Source organism: Rhinolophus sinicus, chromosome 14, assembly GCF_057876585.1.
Source record: "Rhinolophus sinicus isolate RSI-liver-muscle chromosome 14, RSI-T2T, whole genome shotgun sequence".
Taxonomy (NCBI): Eukaryota; Metazoa; Chordata; class Mammalia; order Chiroptera; family Rhinolophidae; genus Rhinolophus; species Rhinolophus sinicus.
In genome coordinates, this window is record NC_142514.1 from 95,665,729 (window position 1) to 95,680,779 (window position 15,051).

At 43.8% G+C, this 15,051-nt stretch overlaps 1 protein-coding gene across 3 annotated transcripts in view; it reads right to left on the bottom strand.

Annotated features, from left to right (window-relative positions):
* DUSP22 (dual specificity phosphatase 22) overlaps positions 1-9,682 on the bottom strand; it is a 71,244-nt gene extending 61,562 nt beyond the window's left edge. For all 3 annotated transcript variants that reach the window (XM_019714886.3, XM_019714884.3, XM_019714885.3), the window contains exon 1: positions 9,169-9,682. In XM_019714886.3, coding sequence (XP_019570445.1) covers positions 9,169-9,189 — 21 coding nt within the window. In that variant the 5' untranslated portion in view covers positions 9,190-9,682. The remainder of the gene's footprint in view (positions 1-9,168) is intronic.
* Positions 9,683-15,051: the final 5,369 nt, after the last annotated feature.

The window sequence follows — 15,051 nt, forward strand, 5'->3', positions numbered from 1 at the left end:
ATTTTCTTAAATTTATCAAGACTGTTTAATGGCCTATCATGTGGTCTTCTTGGAAAATATCCCATGTGCGCTTCAGAAGAACATGTATTCAGCAGTTTTGGGGTGAAATGCTCTGAAAATATCAATTAAACCCAACTGGTCCAATGTATCATTTAAGGCTGTTGTTTCCATATTGATTTTCTGTCTGGAAGACCTGTCCCTTGTTGTCAGAGGTGTGTTAAAGTCCCCTATTATGGTAGTGTTACTGTTGAGCTCTGTCTTTATGTCAGTCAATATCTGTTTTTATATATTTAGGTGTGTTTATGTTGGGTGCATAGAAGTTTACTAGGGTTATGTCCTCTTGTTGGATCGATCCTTATATTATTATGTAGTGCCCATCTCTGTCTTTTAATATATTCTTCATTTTAAAGTCTATTTTGTCAGATATAAGTATTGCAGCTCCAGCTTTTTTCTCATTTCCATTTGCATGAAATATCTTACTCCAACCCTTCACTTTCAGCCTGTGTGTATCTTTTGATCTGAGGTGAGTCTCTTGTATACAGCAAGGGTCTTGCTTTCTTATCCACTCAGCCACCCTATGTCTTTTGATTGGAGCATTTAATCCATATATATTTAAAGTGATTATTGATAGGTACATAGTTACTGCCATTTTTAAATTTATAGTTAGATTGTTTTCATCTTTCTTCTGCTTACAGAAGCCCTTTTAGTATTTCCTGCCATGCTGGCTTGGTGGTAATAAATTCCTTTAGCTTATTCTTTTCTGGGAAGCTCTTTATCTCTCCTTCAATTTTAAATGATAGCCTTGCTGGATAAAGCAATTTAGGTTGTAGGCTTTTGTTTTTCATCATTTTGAGTACCTCCTGCCACACCCTCCTGGCCTGCAAAGTTTCTGTTAGAAAAGTCATTTGATAGTCTTATGGGAGTTCCCTTGTATGTAACCCTCTGTCTTTGTCTTGCTGCTTTTAGGATTCTCTCTGTCGTTAACCTTTGCCATTTTTGACTATAATGTATCTTGGTGTGGACCTGTTTGGGGTTATCCTGGTTGGAACTCTCTGCACTTCCTAGGCTTGTATGTCGGTTTCCTTCACCAGGTTAGGGAAGTTTTTAGTCATTATTACTTCAAATATGTTCTCGATCCCTTGCTCCCTCTCTTCTCTTTCTGGTATTCCCATGATGCGCATGTTGTTGCACTTGATGTTATCCCAGAGGTCTCTTAAACCATCTTCATTGTTTTTTATTCTGTTTTCTTTTTGTTGTTCCGTTTGGGTGATCTCTGCTAACTTGCCTCCTAAGCTGATTCAATCCTCTGTCTCATCTAACCTGCTGGTAATTCCTTCAAGTGTGTTCTTTATTTCAGTTATTGTATTCTTTAATTCTAACTGGTTGTCATTATGATTTCTCTATCCTTCTTTATGTCATCACTAAGCTCCTTAAACATTCTTATGATCAGTGTTCTGAACTCTGTCTCTGATAGGTTGGTTACCTCTGTTTCATTTGGTTCCAGTTCTGGAGGTTTCTTCTGTTGTTTTATTTGGGACATGTTTCTTTGTTTCCCCATTCTGGCTGACTCTCTGTGTTTGCTTCGATGTATTAGGTAGATCCCCTGGGTTCTTGGTTTTTGCTGGGTTATCTTATGTAGTATGTGTCCTTTATATTTGACTTGCACCACTTCCCTATTCTCCTGTGCATGTGCTCCAAAGGTGACCCTTGTGTTGTATATATTGTCCTGTTAAAGTTGAGCTTTAATTGCTTTTGGCTTGTCAGTAGGTGGGATTGACTCCTAGGCTGACTAGTTGTGAGACCTTGGCTCTGCCCATGGTGGATGATGTGCTGCGTGAGGGTTGACAGCTCAAATGAGGCTTGGTCCCTATGGGCTCGTGTGCCTGTAGAGAATTCTGGGTGTGTCACTTGTAGGTCAAACCCGGTAATATTCTGGTTTGGTCTGCAGTTGGCCTCTGGGTGTGCTGAATCTTGCGCCTCTTGGGCTGGGACCTAGTGTAGGGCAATTTCAGAACAAAGCAAAGCACCAAGCACAATAAGAACAACAACAACAACAAAGAAAAAATCAAATACACTCACATGTAAAAACAATCGATAACCCACACTCAATACAGGCAAAAATGTCAAAAATACAAAAACAGAACAAAACTAAAAAAGCAGCGCCAGTCTTGGCTTAAGCCCACCAAGTAATCTCCAGGCTGTCCTCTGCGTCTTGTGCAGGCAGTCGGCCACCTGGTGCCCAGAGTGACCCGGGGACTGCAGTTCTAGATGAGTGGGGCTCTGGGGTCTAGATGGTAGTTTTTACAAAGTCAGTGTAGTTTCTGCTCTTGTCCGCACATATGTGCACTAAGGGTAACACTGCCAGCCTTCTGCACAGGTCTCCTGAGTCTTAGGGCACCTCTTCTGTGTGTGTGTGTGTGTGTGTGTGTGTGTGTGTGTGTGTGTGTGTGTGGAGGGCGCAAGATTTCTGAGATGCTAAAAGCCCCGAGCTGCCTCTGCCACCTGCTGCTGACCCCTGGGAGTGTCTCCCCAGTTGTAATTGCCCTGCCCTAGACAGGCCAGAAAAGGTGGGGGCTGGGGATGGAGGAGTCTTCTCTCGCCCAGCCCAGAGTGTCACACTCTTCCCAGCCTCTTCCCTGGGTCACAGCAGCTGCAAGCCGTCTTCCCAGATCCTGAGCCCTATTGCTCCTCTGTAATCTGACACTACTCCTCAGTTGGGGGGGGGGCAGTTTGAATCTCTGGAAGGGTGGGGGTAGGATTGGGAGAGTGGGGGGAGGGGCCCAGATATGGTGTTTACTTCCTTTGTCTGACCTAGGGCCCAGCTGGAGGTCTCATCTGAGGTTACTCCCTCAAAGGCTGGATATCTTGCTCTCTAGGCAGGTGAGATCAGCTGTGGGATGCCGGGAAAGAGCCCACCTCTTAGCTCTTGTGGTCTCTGTTCTGTCCTGGGACTCCCTGCATCTCCGCAGCCACAGATGCAGGCCGCGTCTCCACTCCGCTCCCTTCCCTTTACCCCCACTTGCCTAGTTTGTCCACCTTCAAATAATCCTCTTATGAGTCTCAGCTGTTCTGTGTGATAAGCAGAGAGTCCTTTGATGGGTTATAGATGTTCAAATTGTAACAATATGTGCATTTAATGCACTCCCCATCAAAATCCCAGTGGTATTTTTTAAAGAAGCAGAACAAAATATCATCAGATTTGTATGGAACCACAAAGACCCCAAATAGCCAAATAAATCCTAAGAAAAAAGAACAATGCTGGAGGTATCACACTCCCTGACTTCAGCTTGTACTGCAGAGCAACAATAATCAAAACAGTATGGTATTGGCAGAAAAACAGACACACAGACCAATGGAATAGAACTGGAAATCCAGATATAAACCCACATAAATATGGAGAGATAATTTTTGACAAAGGAGCCAAAAGCACACAATGGAAAAAAGACAGCCTCTCCATTAAATGGTGCTGGGAGAATTGGAAAGCCACATACAAAAGAATGAAACTGGCCTGCTATCTGTCACGGTGTATCAAAATTAACTGAAAATGGATCAAAGACCTAAACATAAGGCCTGAAACAATAAACTGTATAGAAGAAAACATAGGTACTAAACTTAATGGACCTTGGTTCAAAGAGGGCTTTATGAGTTTGACCTCAAAGGCAAGGGAAGTAAAAACAAATAAATGAATGGGACTATATCAAACTAAAAAGCTTCTACACAGCAAAAGAAACCATTGACAAAATAAAGAGGCAATGAACCGAATGGGAGAAGATTTTTACAAACAATGTCTCTGATAAGAGGCGAATATCCAAAATAATTCCAATCATCACTAATCATCAGAGAAATGCAAATAATAAACCACAATAAACCTCCTCATACCAGTTAGAATGGCTATCATCAATAAGACAAATAATAACAAATGCTGGAGAGGCTATGGAGAAAAAGGAACCCACATACACTGTTGGTGGAATGCAGATTGTGCAGCTGCTATGGAAGGCAGTATAGAAGAAGTTCCTTCAAAAATTAAGAATAGAACTGCTATATGACCCAGCAATCCCTCTCCTGGGTATCTACCAAAAAAATCTGAAAACATTGATCCATAAAGACACGTGTGCTCCAATGTTCATTGCAGCTTTATTTACGGTGGCCAAGACATGGAAACAACCAAAGTGTCCTTCGATAGATGACTGGATAAAGAATATGTGGTATATATACACAATGGAATACTACTCAGCCATAAGAAAAGATGAAATAGTGCCATTTGTGACAACATGGATGGATCTTGAGATTATTATGCTAAGCGAAATAAGCCAGACAGAAAATGTTGAGAACCATATGGTTTCACTGATATGTGGAATATAAAACTGAAAGCAACAAAGGAACAAGACAAAGAAACAAAAACTTGTAGACATAGACAATAGTTTCGTGGTGACCAGAGGTAAAGGGGGGAGAGTGTGATAGATGCGGGTAAATGGAATCAAATATATGGCGATGGAAAGAGAACTGACTCTGGGTGGTGAACACAAAATGTGATATATAGATGATGTATTACAGAATTGTACACCTGAAATATGTGTAACTTTACTAACCATTGTCACCCCAATAAACTTTAATTAAAAAAAGAAAAAAAGAGAAAGAAACTGAGGGGGAAGGGTATCATTATACTCATTTTAGAGCACATAAGGACACTAGATAAGATAGCCACAGTCTCTATGAATCAAGGGAGGTAAAGAAATTGAAGCTCAGAAACATTAAGTGACTTGTTCAAGATCACACCATTAAGTAGCTGAGTGGTATAGACACCCCAAATCAGGCTTTCTGGCAGTCCCACCCCACTTTATTTCACAACAGTTGGCTTCTCATGAAAAAGTGGTGCACCAATTAATGTGTTTGCCTCTCATGACCATGAAATACTGGGAAAGCAGCCATTTCCACCAGAAAGGCTGCTTTCAGAAAACACAGAGCAGCAAGGAAGGAAGAGGCCACCAGAGTGCTGGGTGAACTGGACCCACCTTGGAATCAGTGGGGAAAAGACATCAGTGCCAGAGGGCCTCACATCCCTCCCTAGAATGTTAACACTTTAGCCCACTTTTAGGTCATTAGTTCAGGTTGATCAAGACAAAAACATGCACATGAAGAAGCATTTCACGATGATTTCTCTGACAAAATCCTTGGCTAGAGAAACTGGATTTTTGTTTTTAGTGAGACCAATAAGATGACAATGAGGATAGTTTTCTTTATAGGCCCTCCCCCAAAAGATTTGGAGGTTTAGACACTTGAGAGAACTTTGAGTCAATTAAGAGTTTGCAAAGGGTCTCCCAAAACATGACCTTTGCAGGCAGTAGCCTGTGAGTTTAACCCTAATCCTGCTAGAGACGTTGACTACACTGACCTTTGTAGCATTAGACTGACCTTTGTAGCAGCGTAATGAGGCACTCTACTAATGGCTGTGAACCAGATCATCTGGCTTGGAGGCCAGGCTCTGCTATGCCACTGACCAGATGGGTGACTTTGGGCAAGTCATTTAATCTCTGTGCATCTCATCTATAAAAACAACGGTATCTACTTCATGGGGTTGGGGTGAGGGTCAGATGAGTTCTGTGTGGGGAAGGTTCAGAAGGTGCACTGGCACATTGTAAACTCATTAGTGATGATAACTTTGGCCAGTTCAGAGGCTCTGCTTGGGAATTGCACAAAGACCAATGAAATGATCATTTTAGTTGTATGCCTTTCCCTCCTACTCTTTATCAATGTCAAACATGAAGGAGGCGAGGAAGTGGCTTTCTTATTTTGCAGTTAATCTGGAACTCGGGAGATTTTTCAGGTTATTTTTCAGCATCTTTAAAACTCACTTGGGATGAACTGGCATCGTAGCTCAAAGGAAAGACTTCTACTATCTTTAAAATCAGTGGGAACTGGGTTCCACACCCAGTTCTGCCACTTCCTAGCATTAGGACCTTAGTCATGCTACTTAATCTCTCCAAGTCTCCATTTCCCAATTTGTACAAAGAGGATCAGACAGACTGACCTCTTGGGGCTACGTTGAAGCTTAGATTTTATAAACTGTAGGTACATGACATGAGGCTCAAAAAATAATAGATCACAACTGTCGTGTTCTTTCTCTATTTCTTCATCATCTTCAATTGGCCAAAATCCAGAAGCCTCTTTCCCTTATATTCTCTGTGTAACACACTGTGTACACCTAACTGAGTATGACATTTGTCCACAGGAGACTGGAACATGGATAAGATCCTCCATAAGGGCATGAAATATAAATAAAAACTGCTATACTCAAAACAGTCAGAACGGAATCTACATTGTTTAGTTCCTAAGTTTTCTTTTGCCAAGGATGACCAACTTGAGTGAGATTGAAACGAAATCTTGTCCCAGTAACGTCAGGACACACATACTGCAAATTATGTTTTTAGTTCTAAGGGTATTGTACGTTCTTATAAATGTTCTTACAAAAGCACTTCTGTGGTTAAGCACCTTATAATAATTCCACTGATTCTGCAAATCAACCATTCCTTTTGTTTGACAGATGGGGAAAATATGAAGCCCAGTTCCAAGTCACACAGTAATACATGAACAAAGTCTAGTTGAGGCTTTTAATTTTGGCTTCTAGCAATCTACTCTGCCACCAACTAACCTTGTAACTTTGAGCAATTCATTCTGATCTTAGCTTAATCATCTTGTCCTGGGTTGAATTACACTTACCCTACTCTCCTGAAATTGCTGATTTTATCCTCTGGAGTCTCCACTCCTCCCGACCCTGTGCATGTGTTCTCTCCTCCTCTCTCTCTCTCTCTCTCTCTCTCTCTCTCTCTCTCTCTCTCTCACACACACACCCATGTAATACAATAGTCATTAGCCACATGCTGAGTACTGAAAATGTGGCTAATCCCAAATGAGATGTGATTTATATATAAAATACACACCAGACTTTGAAGATTTAGTACAAAAAACTGTAAACCATTCTATGAATAATTTTATATATTGGTTATATGTTGAAATAACAATATTCTGATCATATTTCAGTTAAATAAATACATTACTAGAATTAATTTGACCTGTTTCTTTTTACTTTTTAATGTGATTACTGGAAAATTTTTAATTAAGTATATGGCTCATATTTTTCTATTTGGCAATTGCTGGTCTACACTGAAGGTGTTGTGAAAGATGTTTGTCTCCATCATTTACCAATGTACACTTACCCCACCCCCTCAGTGGGCATAGCACCTAATGCAGTAGTAAGTAAACAATAAATATTTGTTTTATTAATGACATCTCTAAATCTGTCTATACATATGTCTCTCCATTTCTACATTGGAGATAGTGGTTCTATTTACAATATAAGATGGTTAGGATAATAACATCATCAAGAAATGTATTACTTTCTTTGAAAAGTAAAATTATGATATGAATATGACTCCTTTTGCTGAAAAGCCTGAAATTAATTTTGAACCCTTAGGCAATCATTTGTATTTTGAAATATGTTCTTTGAATTATAATATAAATATAATAAATTAAATGTTGAAAGAGTTGGAGAATGAATAATATAAGTGGAAATAAACTGTAGAAAGAACCAAAGGAAAGCTGAGGTATGACCACAATTAATGGGAAGGCAGACAGAGCCCACAAACTTGTGAAAGCAGCTTTATTGTTCTGTTTTCATTTAAAAAGCAGAAGGCTCATTGTGCTGATGGATTCCAGTACTAATGGGGACATAATGCAAGTATTTATCCAAAAGACAATTAGTCTGTTTCCAAACTTGAACACAGCCCGACACCCCTTTCCCCCAACAAAAACACCCCACATACAATGAATACAATTCTGGTTACCAAAAAAACCCTCAGATACGCAGGCCTAAAACACACAATGGTTCTTTCATAAACTGGGTCGGCAAGACACAAGAAACACACTGTGGGCAGGTGAAAAGAGTTAAGTAGGTCCACAGGACTAGTCCTGCTGCACTGTTCCTTCCCCACCCTGACTCCTGACACCCCACCCCATGTCTAACACTCCAGCTGAAAGAACCAAATCTCTGCAGACCCCAGTGCTGAGACAAATCAATAGAGAAGGAAAGCCACATTGTTACACCCACCAAATTTGAAAGCTGAATGTATGTGGAGGTGTGGGTGAGTGGCATTCAATGAAGAGAAGCAGAAGACCAGAAGCTAATCTCTGATCCAGGACCATTTCAAAGATCTATGAACTTGTTTTTGCTGAGGTCTTTTTAAAAGCTTGTTAAGTCTTTCCTTTAAACCAGCATTACCAGATCACAAAATTCTTAACCTTGTGTTTGACCTGAATATACACATCCCAGGCAACTCTCAACTGCAAGAGCTGGAATCTGGTACCTTCCAGTGACAGGAAAGACACAAGACTACTCCTCAGCCTAGTAAGGGGAGGGGAGGGTGGTTCTGGAGAAAAGACAGCAGAGGGTGGGGGCCAGAACAGAGATAAAGAAGAGAACGACAGGGTTTTTCTAGAAGTTATAATCAGCACAGGCAGCCAGCCAACAGAAGCCACATCAGCTCTGAATCTGTTCTCTCACCACCCACTGAACCCCAGGTACTTGAAAACACCTCAGGATTTAGGCCTCTGTCAACTTCTCTGTCCACAAGAAAAACTTATCTGTGCGCGCGTACACACACACACACACACACACACACACACACACACACACACAAATTTGGGGAGAAAGCGGAAACTACAGAATAGACACCTATCTACTGCAGTTTACTGATGATGTGGGTGGTGACCCTTTAAGAGCCCAGATTGGAAGTGAAGGGGAGGGGAGAAAAAGAAACCACAGCGCTCAGAGCTCTGCCGACGTTTCCGCAGAACAACTGTCAACGCTTTTAAAGGGCACGGCTGGTTCTCAGCCGCAAAATACCGAGGGTGGCAGGGCCGCCAGGGAACCTGGAGCGGGGCGCCCCAAAATACAGACTTCGCGACCACCGCTCCAGATACGCCGCCCCCTCCGTCCCCCCACCTCCCCTCCTCCCCACGTCCAAGTCTCGGAGGAATGGGACACCAGTGAGGCAGGTGGGGGAGCGACGGCAGGGCGAGCGCCGGGGGCTTTCCTAGCCCAGCAAACACCAGCCGGAGGGAAGGCTGGAAAGTGGAGGCAAAACCAGCACAAAAGAAAAAAAGACATGTTACCTTGTTCATCCCATTCCCCATGGTGGCTGAATACGAACTCTAGCACCCCTGGCAATGAGGTCGCAGGCTCCCTAATGGCGTGTTACAACCGGAGGAGGAGCAGCGGGTGGGGCGGCAGGGGAGGAGGCGCAGGGAATTTCGTGCTCGAAGTACAAACAACAATGGTAATCAGGGACGTCCGGGCGACTCGGCGTGTTCCAGGGACCCGGCACGGACGGGGTTTTCCACCCGTCCGCCTGGACTTGCCGGCTCGAGCCCGCCCAGGCAGCGACGTCCTGGCCGGGAAAGGGTCTCGCTTTGCCCCGCACCGCCCGCGTGAGTCCCGCGCGCCCCTCCCAGGTCGGCTCCCTGGGACTTGTAGTCGGGCTCCCGGGGCCGCGCCCGCACCCGCGCCGCACGAACCCCCGCTGCTCGCCGTCAGGCGGGTGCAGAGGGGACGCGAACCAAGGGTCCCCAGCAGTCGGGCGGGGGCTTGTTGGGGCACCAGGGTTCCGAGGTGGCCGCGCCCGGAGGCGGGGCAGTGGCCGAGAGCGCACGCGCCGCGCTAGCCGCCCGCGCGTTCCCGGAGGCGGGCGGGGCCCGGGGTCGCGCAGGCGTCGCCTCTGCTCCACGGCGGCGCGTCACTGGCCCGCTCCCGGGAGGTCAGAGTCACCAAAACTCCCGCAGGCGTTTTCCCTTGGGGCGACTCGGGCGGTGGGGGGCGGAGGCTGTTACGAGCAGTCGCCGCCCTGCCCTGACTGCCTCGGTGAATCAGGTGCTAATCACCGCGCTCCCCTGCCCGGGTTTTCTGAAGGCGACGGTTTTAGGCCGGGGTGGGGGGATTCCTATGGCCCTCCCCCACCCACGAAGAGCGAGAAGGCTCGCCCGGTGAGGAAAGGTGCGCTCGGTTACTCATCTCTGGAATGACCCTACCTCTCTACCCTGGGGGAGCAGATGGCCAGATCTCAGACCTTATACCGTAGCTTTGGACGTCTAGTGTGTCCCGTACTTTAGATTATAAACTGACTCTCGTGGTGCATGGATGTGATGTGTTGATAAAGTTTCTCCTGGAAACCCCTATCCTTGCTAAACAACATAGCACTGTCTGCATTGCGATTCTGTCTGGAGTGGAACACTTTCTAACCTGTAGCAGAGGTGTTTTGAATATTCTGTCACCCTGACGAAACTCTTTTAACTTCTTCCCTGGAGACAGAATTCTTGAGATAGACTGTCTCAATTTCATTTTTATATCTTCAAATATGCCCCGCGCATAGGAGGTTCTTAATAAATATTTGTCAAATGAACGTGTGTATCAGTTTGATATGGCTGAGCTCAGCCCCTTGATGACCTCGTTTCATCTCCCCCTCCTTACTCACCAAGTTACAGCCACATTGGCTTTTTGGGTGTTCCTTGAACCTACCAGGCTTGGTCATGCATTTGGGCCTTTGTGTGGGCTGTGCTCTCTATGTAGGACATCTCAACCCCTAGCCCTTTGCATGTCACTAGATGTCATCTCCTCAAATAGGCTTTTCCTGGCCACACAGTAGATTCTCCAGTCACTGTCATATTTATCCTGTATTATTTTCTTCATAGCACTTTACATAATCAGACATATTTACTTGCTTCTTTTTTATCTGTCTCACTAGAAAGCAAACTCCAGAGGAAACAGACTTTGCCTGTCGTATCTCCATGTGGCCTGGGACAGTACTTGGCACAAGCTAGGGGTTCAGTAAATATATGTTGAATAAATTAATGCATTTCAAGGGCTGAGAAAACACCAATGAGGTTCTGAGGAATGCTAACAATTTGAAAAGAACTTGCATACTCCATCTTGGTCATTTCTTTCCTTGTATACCATATCTTCTGGGCAACAACATGTACCAAATCCCTGCATGTAGGAGTGCACCCAAATTATCTACTGTAGGTAGGATGGGTCCCAGACCAGGCATCACCCTTCCTGCCCCTTACTTCTGAAATATTACTTCCCTACCACCTTCACTTCCTCTTCTTCCTCCCGCCTCCCAGTCACCTGGGTAGCCCACCTCTTACCCCATTGCTCATCAGCATTTTTTTTACTGCCTTCCTGTGTGTAGACAACCCCATGATTAGTGGACTGCCTGGGGAATCCCAAGACCGACCTTTGTTTCTAAATTTTAGAGTGATCTTGGGCAAGATGATCAACTTTTCTGAACCATTTTATTCCTCCTTAAAATAAGCATTGGACTATGAATTTTTGAAAATCCTATCCAGCAGCCAATGAACTACTTCTATTTTCTTCCATTCTACTTGTGCTATTGTTACTTCCAGTAGTCAGGTAAACTTTCGAAAAGACAACCTGTTTATAAGTTGGTACTTGCCCGTAAATGAGAAATCCATACCAAATTTTTCTTCTGTCATTTGTTTGGGACATGTCCTTTCTCTTATTTATTTCTTGTAAACTTATTTCTCTAGCTCAGATCATCCACTTAACAATCTTTCCTGGGCCCCAGACCTGCCACGGCTGTCCCCTAACAGTCACAACTGGCACTCGACTAGCTTTCAGTATGGTCCTGCAAAACCCACGAGCCCAGATTCTCAATTTCAGATTCTCACTTTTTTTGTTTGTTTTTGGTTAAGTGAGAAAAGGGGACACTGTTAACATAGCAAATCAGAAGAGTCAGATTTTTAAAGTTTATCCCTGTGTGTGTGTGTGTATGTGGGGGGGGGGGCGGTGGCTGGGGACTTCTCCATGAAAGACTCTATCTCCCCTCACTCTCCTTTATCTTATCCTTGAACCTGACCGCACCTCTCTTCCTCATAACAGTAATTATCAGTTTGTCATGTCTTGTGTTTCTATGACTAAAAAGGAAAAGGGGAAGTCTGATCCACTTTGGCAACATGTCCTGGTTTTCTCTCTTTTCATAGCACTACCTTAGAGCTGGAGCCCTTATGGTGAACAGATAGGCTGCCCATTTCCAAACTCCTTCCTTTCTTCCTTCTTTTATTCTCTATAACTCCTGACTATGGAAAAAAGGAAAGGAAGGAAACTCCAGAGAAAGATGGCATGCTTCACATCTAAAGTAGAATCTATTATTTTCATTCTCTCACTCATAACATTTTTAAGGCATCATAAGCTTAGTGGAATTTCACTCCATGTAAGATTTTTACTTCCACTTTTATACGTGCTGTCTTTCTGTCTCTCAGCACACCCAACACCACAGATTTTGGCAACAACTTCCAAACAATTAAGCCTTCATGTGTGCTTAGTGAGGAAGGGCCTATTGGTCACATGGACCAGCTGGTCCATACCCATGTGGTTAAGGATAACTGGTTAGTGGTGTATTTAGTCAGCAATTCTTTGAACTTTAAGGTGAAAGTGTATAAAAGCCCATAAGCAGAAGCTTAACCATTAGAGTCAGCCAAATCATTAGGGATGTTATTGATAATTTCAGAGAGTTGAGATAAACTTCTGCTCAAGTGAGAAGTAGTTACGTAATCTTCCTTGGTCGTTTGAACATACTGAAATCCATACTGAGAATCCAGAGATTCTCAGCCTTGGCACTGCTGACATTTGGGGATGGATCATTTTGTTGTTGTCGCGGGGCTGTCTTGTGCATTGTAAGATATTTAGCAATATTCCTGGCCTCTACTATATACCAGGAGCACCCCTCTTAATCATGACGACCAGAAATGTCCCCAGCCCTTGGAGAGCCAAATGCACATCCTGCCACTCTTATTATGTACAGTGGAGCCACAAGGATAAGGTCTTTTAGGGATGAAATGTCTCTTTTGCTTTGTCATCGTTTCCTTCTCTCTTTTTCTCGCTTGATAACCACTTAAATCTATACTAATAGATAGTGCTAGTCCTCTGCAGAATTCTTAGGCCACTGTTCAATAAGAACAAATTAAGAACAAGAAGGTAAAATGAAGAGTTGATCTAGCCAAAGCATGACTGAAAGTAAAAGAAAGCTAAAATCTAATGAATTGTGGAAAAAAGAAAAAGGGGAATCTAGAACTCCCAAAGCAAAAGCACAAAACATCTTCTGTTTCTCCAGAAGTGTCCAGAAAGAGGATACCCAGCTGACTGCTTCAGGCTATGCAGAGCAGCCTGACCTTGCAGATGGGTCCCTCAATGACCTCAACCTTTAAAAGGCCACCTATTTCCAGCCCTCCAGGCAGTCTTCTGATTATGAATTGGTTTCCTCCTTCCACTTACGAGGTTTGGGGAGCTGAAATCTCAAAGCAGAGACATCTGGAGAGTGTGGGGTCACAGAAGGACAGCAACAAGAATAGATATCTAGGTAGGTGAGCAGAGCAGAGAGATGGGGTTGGAGAACCTGGAAGGAGGGAAATGGAGAGATGATAGCAGGCATGTGGCTGGGGGTCAGTAAAGCCTGTCGGCGTGCAGGTTTCCAGGAGGGCTGGCAGACACAAGACCAGGGTACGAGGAATGGAGTTGTTAGGCAGGCTACAGAGCAGACTGTTGGGCAAAGGGGAGGTAAGGCAGCCTGGTTCCTAAACATTGGGTGGGAGGTGACGCTATTGTCAGCCTACAGGTCATAACACATGCCTGTGTATTGTCATCATACCTAGTTTCCAAAGTTGGAAGCTTCATTAGGGCAGGGCCAGTTGTCATCAGTCTGAGAATCCAGCACCTCAAATAGTTCATACTACGTGAGGAAACATTCAGATGTTTGTTGACTAAGGAGAGAAAACACAATGGGAGGTTGTTGCACTTGTTCAGGTGTAAGGTTCACAAATAGTTCATTTTATTTGCCATGTACTTGATCAGCATTCTATCTACCTATCTTCACTTTTCTAAAGCAATGCAATTTCCATGTGGGATGGCTCAGTTATCTAGGAGTGACCAAAGTGTCCTTTGTTTTCTAAACTGGTGCTGTGCACCCTGGTGAGAGAGAGACAGTACTTTCCCATATTGCTGACTTTGCCCCTTGGTTTGCAGCCAGAGCTATGGTTGGCAGAGCCCTATACCCTGTAGCTCTGCCCTTGACATCATGAACTGTGCTTAAGAAACCATTCCTGACTTATAAACATCCATCTTGCAGGTGGGCTATGGTTATTTTTTTTGTATGGAATGGTTTGACTTGACCAATGGTCTTTCCTATCTCTGTCAAGGAAAGTCTACCTGAGATAACAAACAGTTCCTTCAAAACTTTCATGGTTTAAGAAAACCGAAACTTCCTGTGGTTGATGATCCCAGCTCAAAACAGCTGACAAAATCTGAACCACTAACATCTTTTTAGACTCAATAGAATATTATTTATTTTATCTGGGTCTGACAGGACTGGTATAAGATACAATTTGTGCCTTGCTTTCTTACCCTAACTCACCTAGGCACAGAGACATACCCAGGAGCCTTTACCAGTTGCCTTCTATATATCATGTTCATGGTCTCCAAATCTTTATAATGACCGCATGGCCTATAATCTCATGGACAGTGGATAGCCCCTAAGTAACCCTGATTGGAGGATCCCATCTGTCTGCATTTACCACACCTGCATGGCCAGCTGCTCTTTTAAGGCTCACTTCTGCTTCTTCAAATGCCTGCAAGGGCCAAGGGGCAGCCCAGAAGTGAAGACATAAGGGGAAAAGGCAAGGGAAGCCCCAGGTCTGAGAAATGATTGGGCAAGGGCAGCCTTCACAGAGCCTAACACCCATCTGCTAAATGTTCCCTTAGAGTTATTCCCTCTTGAAGAACTTTGTATTGGTTAGTTTTGTTTGTTTTTCACCCTTTCATGTAAAACAGAAATTAAACTAGGTCTGAAGACATTTAAAAATGTTTGAGTAGGGGTCTGCAGAGAGAAGGGGGTTTCCTCAGAGCATGGAATGTCCCAAGAGAAATTTCACTTGTGAGAGGGGAAGTCCATTTCATATGACATAATGGTGTCATTATTTAACACTCTG